At 42.5% G+C, this 18,891-nt stretch overlaps 1 protein-coding gene across 1 annotated transcript in view; it reads right to left on the minus strand.

Annotated features, from left to right (window-relative positions):
* pgm5 (phosphoglucomutase 5) overlaps positions 1–18,891 on the minus strand; it is a 147,988-nt gene that overhangs the window by 48,948 nt on the left and 80,149 nt on the right. Inside the window, exon 7 of the mRNA XM_078530029.1 lies at positions 2,669–2,784. Within this exon, the coding sequence (XP_078386155.1) occupies positions 2,669–2,784 (116 nt within the window). The remainder of the gene's footprint in view (positions 1–2,668; positions 2,785–18,891) is intronic.

Genomic DNA, 18,891 nt, shown 5'->3' on the forward strand with positions numbered 1-18,891 from the left:
TCACTGTCGCTGGGTCAAAATCCTGGAACTTCCTTCTTAACAGCACTGTGGGTGTACCTACACCACATGGACAGCAGTGCTTCAAGAAGGCAGCTCACCACCAGGGATGGGCAATAAATGCTGGTCTAGCCAGTGATGCCCACATCCTGTGGACAAATAAAAAAAAGAGGGAGTTTTCTCTGTGTCCTGGCTAATATTCATCTCTCAAATAACACCACTACAACAGAGGATCTGTTCATTATCACAATGTTGTTTTTGGGAACTTGCTGTGCGCATGTTGGCTGCTGCATTGCCCACGTTACCACAGTAATTACAGCTCAAAAGCACTTCACTGGCTGTGATGTATGTTGGTATGCCCTCAGATCATGAAAGGTGCTTTCGAAATGCAAGTTCTTTTTTTACTTAAAGAGCTGGTGAGTGATGAAGAGATGAGGTATATTTTCTATATCCTCCCCCTCGGATGCCCCAGTTGATGCACATTTTGCAGCTAACTGTAGTGTTAACGAGTAAGTATTTTTAATTAAGTAAAATCCTTTATCAGATCAATCCCACACTATATTATTTATAGGCATTGACAATTACACATGTACATTGGCAGTCATTGTCGAATAAAGCCAATTAATGTATTCATGCTCTGCAAGACTCTTCATTTCTCATAAGTACAAGCAGTAGCCTGGGTGCAGTAGCTTCCCCTCCTGGCTGATGCATAATAGTCTCTCATCCTCCAGTGGTTTCACAGTAGTTTATTGTTAGGAGTTTATCACGAGGCCTGAAGAAATTCTAGCTTGCAAAGATTTTACAGGCTCTGTTTCAGTAACATGATTGTTACCTGTAGCTTTTTATGTGGACAGGTGCTAAACATGCACATTGATAACCAGGATACTCAAAAACCATCAACGCGTTTTAGAAAAAAAATCCGTCTCAAGTTGTGTGTGCAACAAGCAATGAGAGAAAGCGACATCTGATTGGCTGCAGCTCTGCTGTCCAGTTGACTGGATAGGCTCCAGCCCACTTTCCAAATGGTCTGATTGGTTGATAAGGACAGCCTGTAAAATCGGCAGGAAAAAAGCTGATTGCATTTTTAAAAAATACTGACAAGCGTACAAATGGCTTAAAAAGCTAGCATTTGGCATAACGCTTAAAAAGTGTGCAATTAAAAACTTAAGGACAATGGGCCAGATTGCCTCTTCCTGTGCTCTTTGATAGCTCACTGGGTTGGGCCGAGTAGCATATTCCTGCTCCTATTATGATCTAGCTGTACATTAGTCTCCTTCTGTAGATCATCCAATTTACTCTCACTGTGCAATAAAAGAGTGACCAAGCATGTGGAACAAACTACTGGCAGGATGCTGGAACAAGAAACTTGGCAGGTTCTTGTCAACAAACAGGATTCACCAATAATCGTTTGGTGGTACAGAACTTGAGTATTGCTGAGAAAAGACATTTGTCGAAGCTTTTCATCTTGCACTTATCAGGACAATCACAAGAATATCAAAGTCAGGGGAAGCGACAACTTTATAATTGTATATGAAGAGAGTGCTGATTGGTTGGCAAGTGGGCTCTGATTGGTAGAGGCATTGGTAGAGGATTCACTTATGAGAAATGCACTTCGATCCATCTAACCACTGAGAAAAGGTTTTTTCATTGAATATATTCAAGGCTGAATTAGACAGATTTTTGATTGTTAAGGGAGTCAAGGGTTATGGGGGACAGACGGGAAAATGCTGTTAAGGCCACAATTGGATGAGTCATGATTTTATTGACTGGTGGAGCAGGCTCGAGGGGCTGAATGGCCCACTCCTGCTCCTAACTCTGATGATCTTATGACTCATAGTGAATACAGGATCAACAACTGAATGAATGGCAAATGAGACTCTGTGACTTCACTACAATATATAAACATAAAATCAAAGAAGCTGGGAATCTTTGAAGTCTTGTGTTGGTCTTGACAAAAGGTACAAATAGACCATCAGTGGGGAAATGTGGAAGGCCCATTTCAGTTTTCAGCTGCTAGAGCAGCAGCAGTGTTATTATTTAGAGAGACACTTCCTCTGATGTAGTACATAGAATTACATAGAATATACAGCACAGAAACAAGCCATTCAGTCCAAAAAGTCTATACTGGTGTTTATCCTCCACACAAAACTCCTCCCACTCTACTTATTCCATCTAGGCTGACACCTCATTGCAGGATTGAGAGAGTGCTGCACTGCCAAAGAGGCTGTCTTTTGGATCAGACTTTAGACTGATGCATCATCTGCCCTCTCAGGTGAATGTAAAATATCCCAAGATTTGAAGAAGAGCAGGGACTTCTCCCCAGCATCCTGGTCAATACTTATCTCTCAACCAACATCACTAAAACATAGATTATCATTATCACACTGCTGTTTGTGGGAGCTTGCTGTGCCCAAGAATGGTTGTGATCTTTCCTGAATTATAGCGGTGACTGTACTTCAAAGTGTACTTCATTGGGTGTAAAGCATTTTGGGACATCCTGAAGTTGTGAAAGGTGCTATATAAATGCAAGTCTTATTCTCCTTTATCAAACTCAATCAGCGCAACCTTCTATTCCTGTATCTCTAGTTTCCCCTTAAATGCATCTTGTTTGTGGTAATCATATAAAGTTTCATATAGAGTTTCATAAAATGGCTGAGAATGAGTTCATTACCTGTACCAAAGCTCTCCTCTCCACACAGGGAACACTTCCCGGCATCCATCAAATTCCCGAAGAATTTCCAGCCTGTCGGTGTTTCATAAACTGGGATCTTCATGACTTTTCCTACCCTGTGAAAGCAAAACACGGGCATTTTTGTTAAGCCAATGGATTGAACAACATGTAGGTTCCAGTCCCACTCCAGATAATCTAAGATGACACTCCTTGTGCTTTACTGAGGGAGTGCTGCACTATCTGAGGTGCCATCTTATGGATGAGACGTTAAACTGAGGTCCCATCTGCTCTGTCAGGTGGACATAAAAGACCCCATGGCATCACTCTGAAGAAGAGCAGGAGTGTTCTGCCCAGAGTCCTGACCAATATTTATCACTCACCCATCATCACTAGAAACACATTATCTGGTCATTATCATATTGTTGTTTGTGGGATCTTGCTGTGTAAAAATTGACTGCCGTATTTCTTATATAGCTAAATGGCTGAATTTTTTCTAAGCTGTAGCAGATGGCTTGTCAATCAATGCACTCCAGAGGCAGGAATCTGGTTTTCTCTCTGACATTTAAAGTGTTTTTTAACTTTTAAAGAACTTTGAGCATCTAAATGACTTCAGATCATTTCACCAGAGTTTCCAAGGAGTGTTTTCTTCAGTTTTGAATGCACCAGTACACTGTACCTAGCAGGAAAAGGATTCTAATTCATCTCAGTGCCTACATAACGCTGCTAAATGTTATGGTCAACTTACTTTGCAGGTCAGAGCCCTTATAATCAATTGCCACAGTAAAAGCACATCTACCTTACAACACAACATCTAACTATTGAAACTGAGAGAACAGTTTTTTTTTGGTGTTTTAAAGCCTGTCAATGAAAGAATTCCAGGTGCAGGGGACTGATTTTTTGGTTCCCCACTTGGGACTGGGGGTCCCCCTTGGTTCATGACTCCTTTGAGAGGCTGGGAACCATGTCTCCTTACTGAAGGGCCCGATTCCACTAAAATTTTTGGGGGGGGGTGGTTGAACTGCCCGCCCCTGCAATGGAGCCGGCAAGGGTGGGAACGCTGAAGGCGGGTGACTGCCAGCACTCTTGCCTCGACGAAAATTGGCGGAAACAGCAACGGGAGTGAAAACCCTGGAATTGAATCCTGGCCGGCCATTCTTAAAGGTCTCCCAACTCTGCGAAAATCTGGACCAATAAGTGTGGTCAAATGATGTTGCACCAGACTTCTACACTTTGTAAGATCTGTGCCAGATTTGCAATTCTCTGTTTTTTTTTGTACAACTTGATTATTTGTTTGCATTAACAGTCACAATGGCAACAACAGCTTTAGCTTTCTATGACTGGAACGTGTGATTATGTATCATGCCGTAGAACAAGATATTACAGGGTAAATTTACCCAGCCTGTCCTCTCACTGGGCATTGGCTGATAAGTTGGGCCTATAGTGTTGTTGATGTGTGACTGGCTCACACTCTCTACGTTGTGTGTAGAGCACTGCGTTTAATGCTGGACACCACATCTCAGGAAAAATATACTGACCCTGCAGAGAGTGCAGCGCAGATTCACCGAGATCAATACCAGGGCTAAAAGAGTTAAATTACGATGACAGGTTTGCATGGACTAGGTTTGTATTCCCTTGAGTAGAGGAGATTAAGGGGTGAGCTGTTTAAGGGGTGATTGAAGGATTTGATAGGGTGGATAGAAAGAAGGTATTTCCTATGAAGGGGGAGTCCAGAACAAGGGAGCAGAATCTTAAAATTCGAGCCAGGCCATTTAGGGGGGATGTCAGGAAGCATTTCTTTATGCAAAGGGGAGTGGAAATCTGGAACTCTCTCCCCCAAAAAGATTTTGAAGCTGAGGGTCAATTGAAAATCTCAAAACTGAGATTGATGGATTTCAGTTGGGTAAGGGGATTAAGGGTTACGGAACCAAGATGGGCAGATGGAGTTAAGATACAGATCAGCCAAAATCTAACTGAATGGTGGAACAGGTTTGAGGCAATGAATGGCCTCCTCCTGTTCCTATGCGTGTACCCCCTCTACGAGCATGGAATTGGTGTCTCTTCCCCCACCTATCACAGGAGATCCCAGTATACCGCTTTGTGACCGCTCCAAATGTAAATAAGAAGTGAAATTGTTGTGATGAATACTCTGCATTAAAAGGGAAGATTTTCCATGACCACACTGTGACATTTCCAGTATACCCAGTCAGGATGCTGGAATCGAATCATTCTTTCCATGGACCTTTTGTTCTCTGCACTGTCATAGGAAGCCTTAATAAAGTAAGAAAGCTTTGTGACAGATACAAATCAGATTATCACAAGTGGAGCCCAAATTCTAACACCCCTCTCAAGAATATCTGATTAAAAATGGTCTAATATTAACATTTCTCTGGAGACTGAACAGACAAATACCCCGGTCTTGACATGCACGCTATCTAATATCACAGTGCTCCCTGTACACTGTCTGCCTCTTACAGCTGAAGACAATTTTGGGCCACATGACTGCAGCTTTCTCAGCTTCTTCCACATTCTAAAGTCAATTTATTGTCTAGGGGTCATAAATAAAAGATAGTCGCTAATAAATCCAATAGTGAATTCAGGAAAAACGTCTTTACCCAGAGGGTCATGACACCAAGGGCAGGATATTTAGTTCAGCTGGCGCCCGTGATTGGCGGGTCCGGGAGCGGCCGGGGAACAGACGTCTGACTGCGATCAGCCCCCGACCGCGGTTTCGCACTGGCTGGCCAATTAACGGTCAGACAGTGTGAAAAACGCGCTGATATGCTCAGCGCTGCTGGGGTGAGGGAGGGGGCGGAAGGAGGGCGGGTGCTGACGTAAGCATGGGTGCGGGAGGGGCACGGAGTGAAAGCTCCCAGAGGGCAGAGAGCTGCTTCAGGGAGCTAAAGAACCCAAAAGCCAAAAATAAAGATTTTGAAATGCTGAAAAAAATGTCCACATATCAGAATGAGCCACCTGCACATGCGGATGATGGAAATTCTGTCCAAGCGCTTTTATTTATTTTAAAAATTAATATCGGAAGCCTCATCCCGCCCTTGGATGAGGTTTCCTCAGAAAGGAAAAGGCTGCCTGGCCGATTCGCCCGCCCGCCTGCCGTAACGTTGGACGGGCAACGAGAAATCTCTGTTGATTACAACGGGAATGGCCTGAATAGGGCCTCTTAATTGTTGGTGGGTGGGCTGCTGATTCTCACCCGTGCCCGCCGACTGAAAAATCGCACAAGTGCGCAATGATGCCAGGACGCTTGCCCGACATCATCACGTGTTATTTCGCACTTGAGTGGGGTCGAGCGCGCGCCCACATGCCCGGTGGAAAATTCTGCTGCAAGAGTAGCTGATGTGATTAGTATCGGTGCAGTGAGGTGGCAAGGGTGCAGAATGACTCTGGCTGGGGTACTTCAATGCCCATCACCAAGAGTGGCTCGGTAGCACCACTACTGACCGGGCTGGTCGAGTCCTAAAGGACATAGCTGCTAGTCTGGGTCTGTGGCAGGTGGTGAGGGAATCAACAAGAGGGGCAAACATACTTGACCTCATCCTCACCCACCGGCCTGCCGCAGATGCATCTGTCCATGACAGTATCAGTCGGAGTGACCACCACACAGTCCTTGTGGAGATGAAATCCCATCTTCATGTTGAGAATACCCTACATTGTGTTGTGTGGCACTACCACCGTGCTAAATGGGATAGATTTCAAACAGATCTAGCAATTCAGGACTGGGCAACCATGAGGCGTTGTGGGCCATCAGCAGCAGTAGAATTGTACTCAATCATAATCTGTAACCTCATAGCCTGGCATATACTGCCCCCCCATCAGTCTACTCTCAATCATCAGTAAAGTGATGGAAGGGGTCATAAACAGTACTATCAAGCAGCACTTGCTTAGCAATAACCTGCTCACTGATGCTCAGTTTGGGTTCTGCCAGGGCCACTCAGCTCCTGACCTCATTACAGCCTTGGTTCAAACATGGACAAAAGAGCTGAACTCAAGAGGCGAGGTGAGAGTGACTGTCCTTGACACCAAGGCAGCATTTGACAGTGTGGCATCAAGGAGCCCTAGCAAAACTGGAGTCAATGGGAATCAGGGGGGAAACTCTCCGCTGGTTGGAGTCATACCTAGCACAAAGGAAGATGGTTGTGGTTGTTGGAGGTCAGTCATCTCAGCTCCAAGACATCACTGCAGGAGTTCCTCAGGGTAGTGTCCGAGGCCCAACCATCTTCAGCTGCTTCATCAATGAACTTTCTTCCATCATAAGGTCAGAAGTGAGGATGCTCGTGATGATTGCACAATGTTCAGCACCATTTGCGACTCCCAGATACTGAAGCAGTCCATGTCCAAATGCAGCAAGACCTGGACAATATCCAGGCTTGGTCTGACAAATGACGAGTAACATTAGCGCCACACAAGTGTCAGGCAATAACCATCTCCAGCAAGAGAGAATCCAACCATCGCCCCTTGACATTCAAAGGCATTACCATCGCTGAATCCCCCACTATCAACATCCTGGGGTTACCATTGACTAGAAACTGAATTGGACTAGCCATATAAATACTGTGGCTACAAGAACAGGTCAGAGGCTAGGGATCCTGTGTCAAGTAACTCACCTCCTGACTCCCCAGAGCCTGTCCACCATCTACAAGGCACAAGTCAGGAATGTGTTGGAATACTCCCCACTTGCCTGGATGAGTGCAGATCCAGCAACACTCAAGAAGCTTGACACTATCCAGGGCAAAGCAGCCCACTTAATTGGCACCCCATCCACAAACATGCACTCCCTCCACCACCGACGCACAGTAGCAGCAGTGTGTACCATCTACAAGACGCACTACAGAAACTCACCAAGGCTCCTTAGACAGTACCTTCCAAACCCACAACCGCTACCATCTAGAAGGACAAGGGCAGCAGACACATGGGAACATCACCACCTGGAAGTTCCCCTCCAAACCACTCACCATCCTGACTTGGAAATATATCGGCCGTTCCTTCACTGTTGCTGGGTCAAAATCTGGAACTCCCTCCCTAACAGCATTGTAGGTGTACCTACACCACATGGACTGTAGCAGTTCAAGAAGGCAGCTCACCACCACCTTCTCGAGGGCAATTAGGGATGGCAATAAATGGTGGCCTAGCCAGTGATGCCCACATCCCTTGAATGAATAAAAACAAAAAAAATTAAGGGAAAGATAGATAAACACATGAGGGAGAAAGGAATAGAAGGATATGCTGATAGAATTATATGAAGTAGGGGTGGGAGGAAGCTCATGTGGAGCATCAACATTGGCATACACCAGTGTAGTACTCAGACAGTGCTGCACTCCCACAGTACTGCACTGGGAGTGCCTGTCGAGATTATATGCTCAAGTCATGGAGTGAGATTTGAACCCTCAACCTTTTGACTCAGAGGGGACAGTGCCATCCAGTGAGCCAGAGTACTTTGTAGATTTCTATTCATAATAAAAATATTGCAGACGATCAAAAAAAAGTCTGTTTGAGATTTTGATTTAAAGTTTAAGTTTGATTTGTATTTCTGTATTTGTGTGTTAGGAAAGGTCAAATGGAGTTTTAGTTTCATTCTAAAAAGGTGCTTGCATTTCTAATGTGGGTTTACGACTTAAGAAATTAAGTAAACTCAAAAGTAGAAAAACAGGGACCTAGAGAGGCAGGTCCTCCCATAGGCACACATGTAAAAACTAAAGTTTTAAGTTCAGTTTGAAGCCAAGGACCCAAAGAGACTGGATACTGAGAGAGGAAACTGCAGATTTCCCAAAAGAACCAAAAGGTCCCAAGACCAAAGGAGTGAGACAGAAACAGCATAAAGTCCCAAGCAGACCTTCTAGTCAAAGGAAGGACAGGAACCTGGAAAAGGCCCCATTAAATGAAGGTAAGAGTGAGGGGCAGAGAGAAAAGCTCCAAGCTTCAGATTTAAAGAGACAAAAGCTGCAGAAAGCAGATTTTGAGCGAGAACATCTTGTAAGAGGCAAGGATGTCCAAAGAGACACCTGAAAGTCTGTAATTCTTTACTAGCGGCATGCGTTGCAGTGGTACTGTTGATGGTTGAGTCAGTGAGAGAGAGTGCATGGAAGTCAGCTTGAATGTATGTGGTGACCCAGGGAACAGGAACATCAGAAGGAGAGTTCGAAACCCTGGAGATGAACCCTTGCGGAAGGCATCTGAGAGAAAGCGCCAGTTTGGGATAAGGTTTCAAAGCGAGTTCTTGGAGAGCAGCAATTGGAAACCCTCATCTGAAAGACGGAGTTCAGTGAGACTGGTTAGCTCACGGTGTGACAAGCGTCTGGAGGGAGTTGAGGAGAGATCCATAGCATCTGGTTGAGGTGGCATCTGTTACTTGATTTCAGAGTGTGGTGTGTCTGACCACAGGGTGCCCATTGGTACATGGACTGTGTATTTACTCTGGACATTAGTGTATAAGATAGCTTTTGTAACTTATGTTATCCTTACAAATCTGTACAAAACTGTAAAGGTATACTTGTGGGTGAAAGAGTATTTTAATATAGTTCATCTGTTCTTGTTAAATAAATGTTTTATTCTTTTGCTAAAAGTTCATTAGCTGACTCCGGTGACTCTGTTCAGTAGCTACTCTGCATGTATCTAAACAAACAAGTAAAAGTTAGGATCTATCAAGCTGGGTTCCACCCTGGGATTAGGCTTGTCCAGGGGTAACCCCAGCTGGGGGTCCCCAAATATTATAGAATTTATGAGGCACATAATAGAGAGAATAGACTTGACAAACTGGTTTTTGCTCTAAATTCATCCTCTTCATACTAGTGTCAAGAAAATAAAATAATTTTCATAATGTTATTGGAATTTATTGTAAAGATAGGAATAGTGTGTGTGCATGTGTGACTTAATTGAATTAAAGACAGCTGGTCTGAAGGCTTTGATATAAGAAAAGGAGCTAGATTTGAAATGTTAAATAGGTAAACATAGTTGAAGTTTTAGAATGTGAGGTGTAAAGGGAACATTTGCATTTTAAATAAACCAGACTAGCTTGAATTCAAAAGATGGGGTGAAATGTTTCACCTAGCCGGAAGTTAAGAAACAGTGTGTTTATTTTTCCCAAAGATTACTGATAAAATTGGTGCTATGAAAGGTTTTTATTTATTAGAAAAGTAGAGTTGAAAAGACATATTGGGACAATGGGATTTACATTGAAAAGGGAGAAACCTGTATAAAGGAGATGAGGTTGTCTGTAGGAAGGAAGGAATTCTAAGATCTAACAAGTGTGAAAAGCTTCCAGCATCTAAGCCTCAAGTTGCTGTCTACAGGAACCAAAGCTGAGAAAAACTCACTTTGAATTCGACTGTCCAGGGTATAGAATGGTAGGGGGATGGGAACCTGAGCAGGGAAACAGAGGAGGGGGAAACAAGGATAGAAACAAAAGACAGAAAAGTAAGAAGCAAAAGTGGAAGGCAGAAAAAACAAGGGTGAGAAACAAACAGGTTCATGGTGCATAATAAAGCTAAGATGACTAACAAGGTTAAAAAGACAAGTCTAAAGACATTGTATCTTAATGTGTGGAGCATTCACAATAAGGTAGACGAATTAACAGCGCAACTAGATATAAATGGTTATGATATAGTTGCAATTACAGATACATGACTGCTGGGTGACCAAGGATGGGAACTGAACATCCAAGGGTATTCAATATTTAGGAAGGACAGACAAATAGGGAAAGGACATGGGGTAGCATTGTTAGTAAAGGAGGAAATCAATGCAATAATGAGGAAAGATGTTGGCTCATGATGTGGAATCTGTTTGGGTGGAGATAAGAAACACCAAGGGGCAGGAAATGTTGGTGGGGGTTGTCTATTGGCCCCCAAAACAGTAATGGAGATGTAAGGGAAGCAATTAACCAGGAAACTAGAGACATATGCAATAAGGGTACAACTGTAATCATGGATGACTTTAATCTACATATAGATTGGACAAACCAAACTAGCAATAATACTGTGGCTGAGGATTTCCTGGAGTGAGTACGTGATGGTTTTTTAGACCAATACTTTGAGGAACCAACTAGAGAGCAGGCTATCCTAGACTGGGTATTGTGCAATGACAAAGGATTAATTAACAATCTTGTTGTGCAGGGTCCCTTGGGGAAGAGTGAGTATAAAATGATAGAATTGTCCATTAAGATGGAGAGTGAAGAAGTTGAATCCAAAACTAGGGTCCTGAATTTAAATAAAGAGAACAACAAGGATATGAGGCGCGAGTTGAAAATGATGGATTGGGAAACGTCACTAAAAGGGTTGACGGTGGATGGGCAATGGCTAATATTTAAGGAACATATGCATGAACTACAACAATTATTCATTCCTGTCTGTCACAAAAATAAAACAGGAAAGGTGGTTCAACCATGTATTACAAAAGAAATTAGGGATAGTATTAGATACAAAGAGGAGACATATAAAATTGCCAGAAAAAGCAGCAAGCATGAGGATTGGAAGCAGTTTAGAATTCAGCAAAAGTGGACAAAAAGATTGATCAAGAAGGGGAAAATGGAATATGAGAGTAAACTTGCAGGGAACATAAAAACTGACTGTAAAAGTTTCTATAAATATGTGAAGAGAAAAAGATTAGCAACGACAAATGTAGGCCCCGTATAGTCAGAAATGGGGGAAATTATAATGGGAACAAATAAATGGCAGAAGAATTGAACACATATTTTGGTTCTGTCTTCAGAAAATTTCCCAGAACTGTTAGGAACCAAGGGTCTAGTGAGAAGGAGGAATTGAAGAAAATCAGTATTAGTAAAAAAATAGTGCTAGAGAAATTATTGGGGTTAAAGGCTGAAAAATCCCTAGGGCCTGATAATCTACGTCCCAGAGTATTAAAGGAAGTGGCCCTGAAAATATTGGGTGCATTGGTCATCATCTTCCAAAATTCTATAGATTCTGGAGCAGTTTCTACAGATTGGAGGGTGGTAAATATAACCCAACTATTTAAAAAAGGATGGAGAGAAAAAACAGAGAATTACAGACCAGTTAACCTAACATCAGTAGTGGGGAAAATGCTAGAGTCTATTATAAAAGATGTGGTAACAGAACACTTGGAAAGCATTAATGGGATTAGACAAAGTCAGCATGGGTTTATGAAAGGAAAATCATGCTTAACTAATCTACTGGAGTTTTTTGAGGATGTAACTAGTAGAATAGATAAGGGAGAACCAGTGGATGTGATGTATTTGGATTTCAAGAAGGCTTTTGATAAGGTTCCACATAAGAGGCTGGTGGGTAAAATTAAAGCACATGGGATCCGGGGTAATATGCTGGCATGGATTGAGAATTGGTTGACAGACCAGAAACAGAGAGTGGGAATAAATGGATGGCAGGCAGTGACTAGTAGTGTACTGCAGAGATCAGTGCTTGGGCCCTAGCTATTTACGATATATATAAATGACTTGGATGAGGAAACCAAATGCAATATTTCCAAATTTGCTGACGACACAAAACTGGGCGGGTTATGAGTTGTGAGGAGGATGCAAGGAGGCTTCAGGGCAATTTAGACAAGTTGTGTGTAAAGGCAAACACACGGCAAATGCAGTATAACGTGGATAAATGTGAAGTTATACGCTTTGGTGTGAAAAACAGAAAGGCAGAGTATTATTTAAATGGTGATATATTGGGAAATGTGGATGTACAAAAGGATTTCGGTGTCCTTGTAGGCCAGTCAGTGAAAGTAAACAGGTAGGTGCAGCAAGCAATTAAGAAGGGAAATGGTATGTCAGCCTTCATTGCAAGAGGATTTGAGTTCAGAAGTAGGGATGTCTTACTACAGTTATACAAGGCCTTGGTGAGACCACACCTGGAGTATTGCGTGTAGTTTTGGTCTCCCTACCTAAGAAAGGATATACTTGCCATAGAGGGAATGAAGTGGAGGTTCACTAGGCTGATACCAGGGATGGCAGGATTGTCGTTGAGGAGAGATTGACTGGGCCTGTATTCACTAGAGTTTAGAAGAATGAGAGGGGATCTGATTGAAACATATAAAATTCTAACAAGGCTAGACAGACTGGATGCAGGGAGGATGTTTCCCCTGGTTGGGAAGTTTAGAACCAGTCTCAGAATACGGGGTAGGCCATTTAGGACTGAAATGAGGAAACATTTCTTCACTCAGAAGGTGGTCAACATGTGGAATTCACTACCACAGAAGGCTGTGGAGGCCAGGTCACTGAGTATATTCAAGAAAGAAATTGTTAAATTTTTGGATATTAGGGGCATCAAGAGGTATGGAGAGAAAGCGGGAATATGGCGTTGAGATAGAGGATCAGCCATGATCATATTGAATGGCAGAGCAGGCTCGAAGGGCTGAATGGCCTACTCCTGCTCCTAGTTTCTATGTTTCTATGTTACTTTGCCTGGGTCTTTTAAAATCTATGTGTCTTAATGTTGCTTTAACCGAGGTGTAACTGAGAGTTAGATTAACTCGGGGAGCTAGGAATTATCATAGTAGTAATGGTTTAATTTAGTTTTGTAAGAAACCCTCTAAAACTTGGTGGCCTTATAACTACTGAATTCAAGGCATGCATCTCGAATTAACATACAAATTGCAAAACAGTTGTGACAATTGTTTCAAGTTTCCCTCTGGGATTTGAGCAGCTCAGCGTTTACCATCGGCTGTGCCATAACACTGAGGATGTGGCCCATTAAGAAATCAGCGCTCCAGGACTTTAGGGTCAACATGTTTTCCATCCCACTTGGTTACCTCCAAATCACTTTAGTAAATAAATTCCCAAACTCCTCGCCAGCCAAGCAAACTGTCAAAACTTGAATGTGTTTGATGATTTGGGTCAATAATGAAACCCTCAATGGCTGAGAACAATGCATTGGATGTTCTCTAGCTGGGATTGGTTCTATTCAGGCTGAACTTGTGTGAAACAGGAAAGCATAATTCATCCTCTTACTTCATACAAGGTATAATTTACCCATTAAATCCTCTTATGCTTCATTGGTTCCTGGTTCAGCAACATCCTCATTTTAAAATTCTCATCTTTGCTTTCAAATCCCTCCATGGCCTTGTACCCTCCTTATCTCTGTTTTAAAACTATTGGGTGGGCATGCATTCAGCTGCCTTGAACCCTGGAATTCCATTGCTAAACTTCTTTGCCTCTCTAGCTCTCTCTCTTCCTTCAAGACTCCCCTCAAAATTTACCTCTTTGACCAAGGTTTTGGTCACGTGTCCTAATATTTTCTCATGTGTCTCAGTGTCAAATTTTGTTTGATGATACTCTTGTGAAGCACCTTGGGATATTAAAGGCACTCTATAAATACAAGTTATTGAATGGGGCAACCTCCTGTTAAGATTCTCTTTGACCCTAGAAATGAAACTGTACAATATTATTCTAGTCTTAGCCCCTTCACTGCTCGACAATGCTGAGCTGTATTCATAGATGAGTAATGCAACATCTGATCATCTCTTTGTCTCTGACCAAACAATCCTACACATCAGCTGAAGAATACTTAAGTCCATCACAAATTTGAAGCAATAGTAGTTCAACATAGTCATATCCTAGAGGAAAGGGTTAACTTTAATAATAGCTACTGAGCATGTGTGTAACAAGCTACGCCACAGTGATATCACTCACTGAGAGAAGATGACTGAGAAGCATCTTAAGAGAGTAGTTCCAACTATGACCTGGTCTTACTTAATCTTTGTGAATTGTTAGCATGTAAATAAAGGTGCTTTCAACAAAAGACCATTGTCTCTAACAAGATCTCTTCTAGAGTAAGAAGCCAACAAATCCTGTGATAAAACCATGATAATGGAATATCTGGTGTACTGTCAGCAGCTTTAGTCTCTTTATCTAAGGAAAGACATAGTTGCCCTGGAGGAAGTGCAATGAAAGATCACTAAACTTGTTCCCAGGATGAGGGGATTGTCCTAAGAGGAGAGATTGAATAGCCTACATTCTCTAGAGTTTGGAAAGGTGAGAGGTGATCTCATTGAAAAATTCTGAAGGGGCTTGACAGGGTAGATGCTGAGAAAATGTTTCCTTCCCCCATCTGGGGAATCTAGAACATGGGGCCACAGTCTCAGAATAAGGGATCAGCCATTTTGGACTGAGATGAGAGGAAATTTATTCATTCAAAGGGTTGTGAATCTTTGGAATTCTCTACCCCAGAGAGCCGTGGATTCTCAGCTGTTGAAGATATTCAAGGCATAGATAGATTTTTAGATACTATAGGATATGGGGATAGTGTGAGAAGATGAAGTTGAAGTAGAAAATCAAACTTGATCATTCTGATTGGCAGAGCGGGCTAAAAGAGCCAAATGGTTAACTCCAGCTCCTTTTTCTATGTTCCTGTCATAAAATAAGCTGTAAATTGAATGCAGTACTTATATATCAGGTTAAACCACGCTGGGAGAAAATTAAGGAAATGTGAGGCCCCTGCTTACTTGAGATGGTTTAAAGGGAAGGTATCATTTTATCTCTCCATAAATCAAAAGGATTAAAATGAAATAGTACTCCCCAGGCTCCTGTCTGAAGAAAACATAACTAAAACCTGTTTTCCTTTATTCTGTTTAGACCTCCTTCAAAAAGTCATGAATAAAATCTCTGGATTTAATTTAAGCCGAGGATTCCCACAGAGAGAGTGGCAAATTAAATATAGCAACATCGTTTCTATTGGACTATTTGGACCTTAATTACAGTGTTTAAAAGATGAAACACAAAAGCTTAATTTTCTCCAAATGGCTAATTTTGTTTGAAGTGCACACTTTGCAATGTCACAGTTCGTATCTCCTGTTATCGTTCTTCCAGAGAACCGAGAGTCAATGAGGTAAGAAGTTCTGTCCACAGCATACAGAGGTGATTAATCCTTCGTAAACAACAGCTAAAAGTGGGAGACGGAAGTGGTGGTGATTGTGAAAGGCGCTACAGAAGTGTATGTTCTTTCTTTTCAAGTTTGAGTCCGACAGTCACAGAAAGCAGCACCAAGACCCTCTCTTGCATCTACTGGCAGCTTGTTTGGGAGAGAATCTGCATTCCCAGATGAAAGTGGCATATGGTGATAGAACCAATTTTTTTTCCAAATGAGAAAGGATGTAATGATTATTTGGCAACTGCTTGTGTATTATAAAATCATACAGTACAGAAGGCCATTCAGCCCATCGTGCCTGTGCTGAAAGAGCTATCCAATTAGTCCCACTGCTCTTTCTCCATAGCCCTGCAAATTTCCCCTTTTCAACTATTTATCCAATTCCTTTTTAAATGCTATTATTGAATTTGCTTCCATTGCACGTTCAGGAAGCACATCCCAGATCATCATAATCCTCTGTGTAAAAATGCTCTTTTTATCTCCCTGCCGATTCTTTTGCCAAATGCCTTAAATATGCATCCCCCAACTACTGATCCTTCTGCCACTGGAATGTTTATCCTTATTTTCTCTATCAAGACCCCACAGGATTTGGAACGCCTCTCTCATATTATCCCTGAACCTTGCCCGCTCTAAAGAAAACAATCTCAGCTTCTCTAGTCCCTCCATGTAACTGAAGCTCCTCATTCCATTAAACCTCATCTGCAGCCTCTTCAAAGCCTTGATTGACACCCTTCCTAAAGGGCGCTGCCTCAAACTGAACACAATACTCCAGCGGGGGCCTATGATTTGTACAGGTTTAGCATAACTTCCTTGCTTTCATAGCCTATAAAGCCCAGGATCCCATACACTTTAATACTGAGCCTGTGAGCTAATGAACTGAAGCTGAAACTGAGACTTGATTTAACTGTGTTTATTGTAGCATGAAAGTCTGCTTTTCGTTTTGCCACAACTGTTAAGCCTAGTCCATAAAAAAGTATACACTGTAATGTCAGGCTGTGATAATCATATTCTTCTTCATGTTTTCTTCCATGTCTGCTTAATGTCATTAGCACATTAAACGAGCATAAATACCCAGCTATTAGGATATTATTTTCTTGTTTGCGATACAAATATCTGATATACAAAATTAGTCAGAAAGTGAAATATATTATCAATGGTAGAGAGATAAAAGTGAAATAGATTTCCATTTTAGCAACTTTTTGTTTAAAGAGAACAGCTTTATTTATATAGCGCCTTTAAAATTGTAAAACCTCACAAGTACTTCACAGGAATATTATCAGGCAAAAATTTGACACTCAGCCACATAAGGAGATATTAGGGCAGGTGGCCAAAGAGGTAGGTTTTAAGAAGCGTCTTAAAGAAGGAAAGTGAAGTGGAGAGTTATCGGAAGGAAATTCAGGGCCTTATGGCCTTGGCAGCTGAAGGCACAGGGATTAAAAAAGGCCAGGATTGGAGGAGCACAGAGATCTCGGAGGGCTGGAGGACAGAGATAGGGAAGGGCGAGACCATGGAGGGATTTGGACACATGGTTGAGAATTTTAAAACTGGCGCATTGCCAGATCGGCAGCCAATATAGGTCAGCGAGCACAAGGGTTGATGAGTAAATGGAGTATGGTTGTTAATTTTGTATTAATTGTGTTTAATCATATGCAAGCGGTGGAAATTAACTGGGGATTCGTTTGTGCCCCTATAAATATGAACAAACTGAAACAGGAGTTGTTGGGCTACGAGATACACATTTGTAATGTGTACCTCTGTAAATAAAGCTTATAAAAATGTGTAACGTTTAGCTCCTGTTCTATCCTTCACTGCTGGGGCTTTCCAGAGTAGAATAATTGTGCAAGTTAAGACACGGATAGCAGAGTTTTGCACAACCTCAAGTCTATGCTCCAGCAAACCCAAAGGCAAACATCTTATCATTCCATGAACACAGCTCTTTGGAAAAACAACACATTTTTCCAGCTCATATCAATGGCTTTTAAAAATTGAAGCATTTAAACTGAAGCCTAGCCATGATATAATTGCTCAAATCATATCTGTTCTCATTTTTCTCTTCTAATTGCTTGGACTGCCTCTGTGGATATTCTGAGTTGCAGTACCATTGCTTCTGGCTAGTAATTATACGTGAGGCTTATAATTGATTTCCTGCAAAGTCCATCACCATTGTAGAAGTACACCAAACCGAAGTAATAAGAAACAGCTGAGAAATATTCACAAGAATTATAAAGGACAGGAAATTGAGCAGTGCAACACAGGGAATTACTTCACCACGCAGCTCCAGCTTTCCTGTAAGTCTATTTGAGGTGGTAAGAACAAAAATTGACACAGTCCAGTGTGTTTAAAATTTACTTTAAAATTCCGTGGCATATTCAGTCCTGCGCCTTTGCAAGCATAGTCGATCATTTTCGTAGCCATGATTCAATCTTATCAGCTCATTCTGACTCCTAACTCCTTCCTTGGTCCCATTTCTCATTTCTTGAAGCATCTTATCAACGATGGTCTGGGGAGGATCGATTCCATAATCTGAGATGTATTTGCCTTAAACTGTCTGCACTTTTGGAAACACATAGGCCAGAATATTGCCTTCGGTGTGCGGGGCGGGCCCGACACGCCGACGCGCAAAAATGACGTGCGATGATGTCGGGTGTGCGTCCTGATGTCATCGCGCGTCATTTAGATATTTCGTTCAGCGGGCGCGCACCAAAGGCGGCTGCGCACCCGCCGAACTGTCAAGGGCCTATTAAGGCCATTTGGAAACTAATTAAGCTAATTAACAGCGCTGCCCGTCCAACCATAAGGTCGGGGGGCAGGTGAAGAGCCCAAGCGGCCTTTGCGTTTTTCAGGAAACCTCATCCACGGGTGGGACGAGGTTTCCTGAAGGTTTAATTAAATAATTAAATAAAATTTGCGAGATGCACAAACATGTCCCAGCTCATGTGACACTGTCACATGAGGGGACATGTTTAAATAACTTTTCAGATCATTTATTAAAAATTTGTACTATCAACTTAATCTCCCTGAGGCAGCTCTGTGCCTCAGGGAGATTCCTGTGCTCGCTCGCGCGCCTGCGTGCAAGAGCGCAGGCCCCGACTCTCCCTCCTCCCCCCAGCTGCACAGGTAGCGCTGAGCGCTACCAGCCGTGCGTCACGTTAAATGGTGGCGCACAGCCGATCGCGGGCAGTGATTGGTTCTGCGCCCGACCCCGCCCAGCCCGCCTGATACAGGTAAGTTTCTGACCATAGAAAAGGCAACTTGAAGTAGACTCTAGAGTGATAACATAAGATCATAAGGAATAGGAGCAGTGTAGGCCATTCGGCCCCTCTAGCCTGCTTCGCCATTCAATAAGCTCATGGCTGATCTGATTGTGACCTT

Source organism: Cetorhinus maximus, chromosome 2 (genome assembly GCF_964194155.1).
Source record: "Cetorhinus maximus chromosome 2, sCetMax3.hap1.1, whole genome shotgun sequence".
Taxonomy (NCBI): Eukaryota; Metazoa; Chordata; class Chondrichthyes; order Lamniformes; family Cetorhinidae; genus Cetorhinus; species Cetorhinus maximus.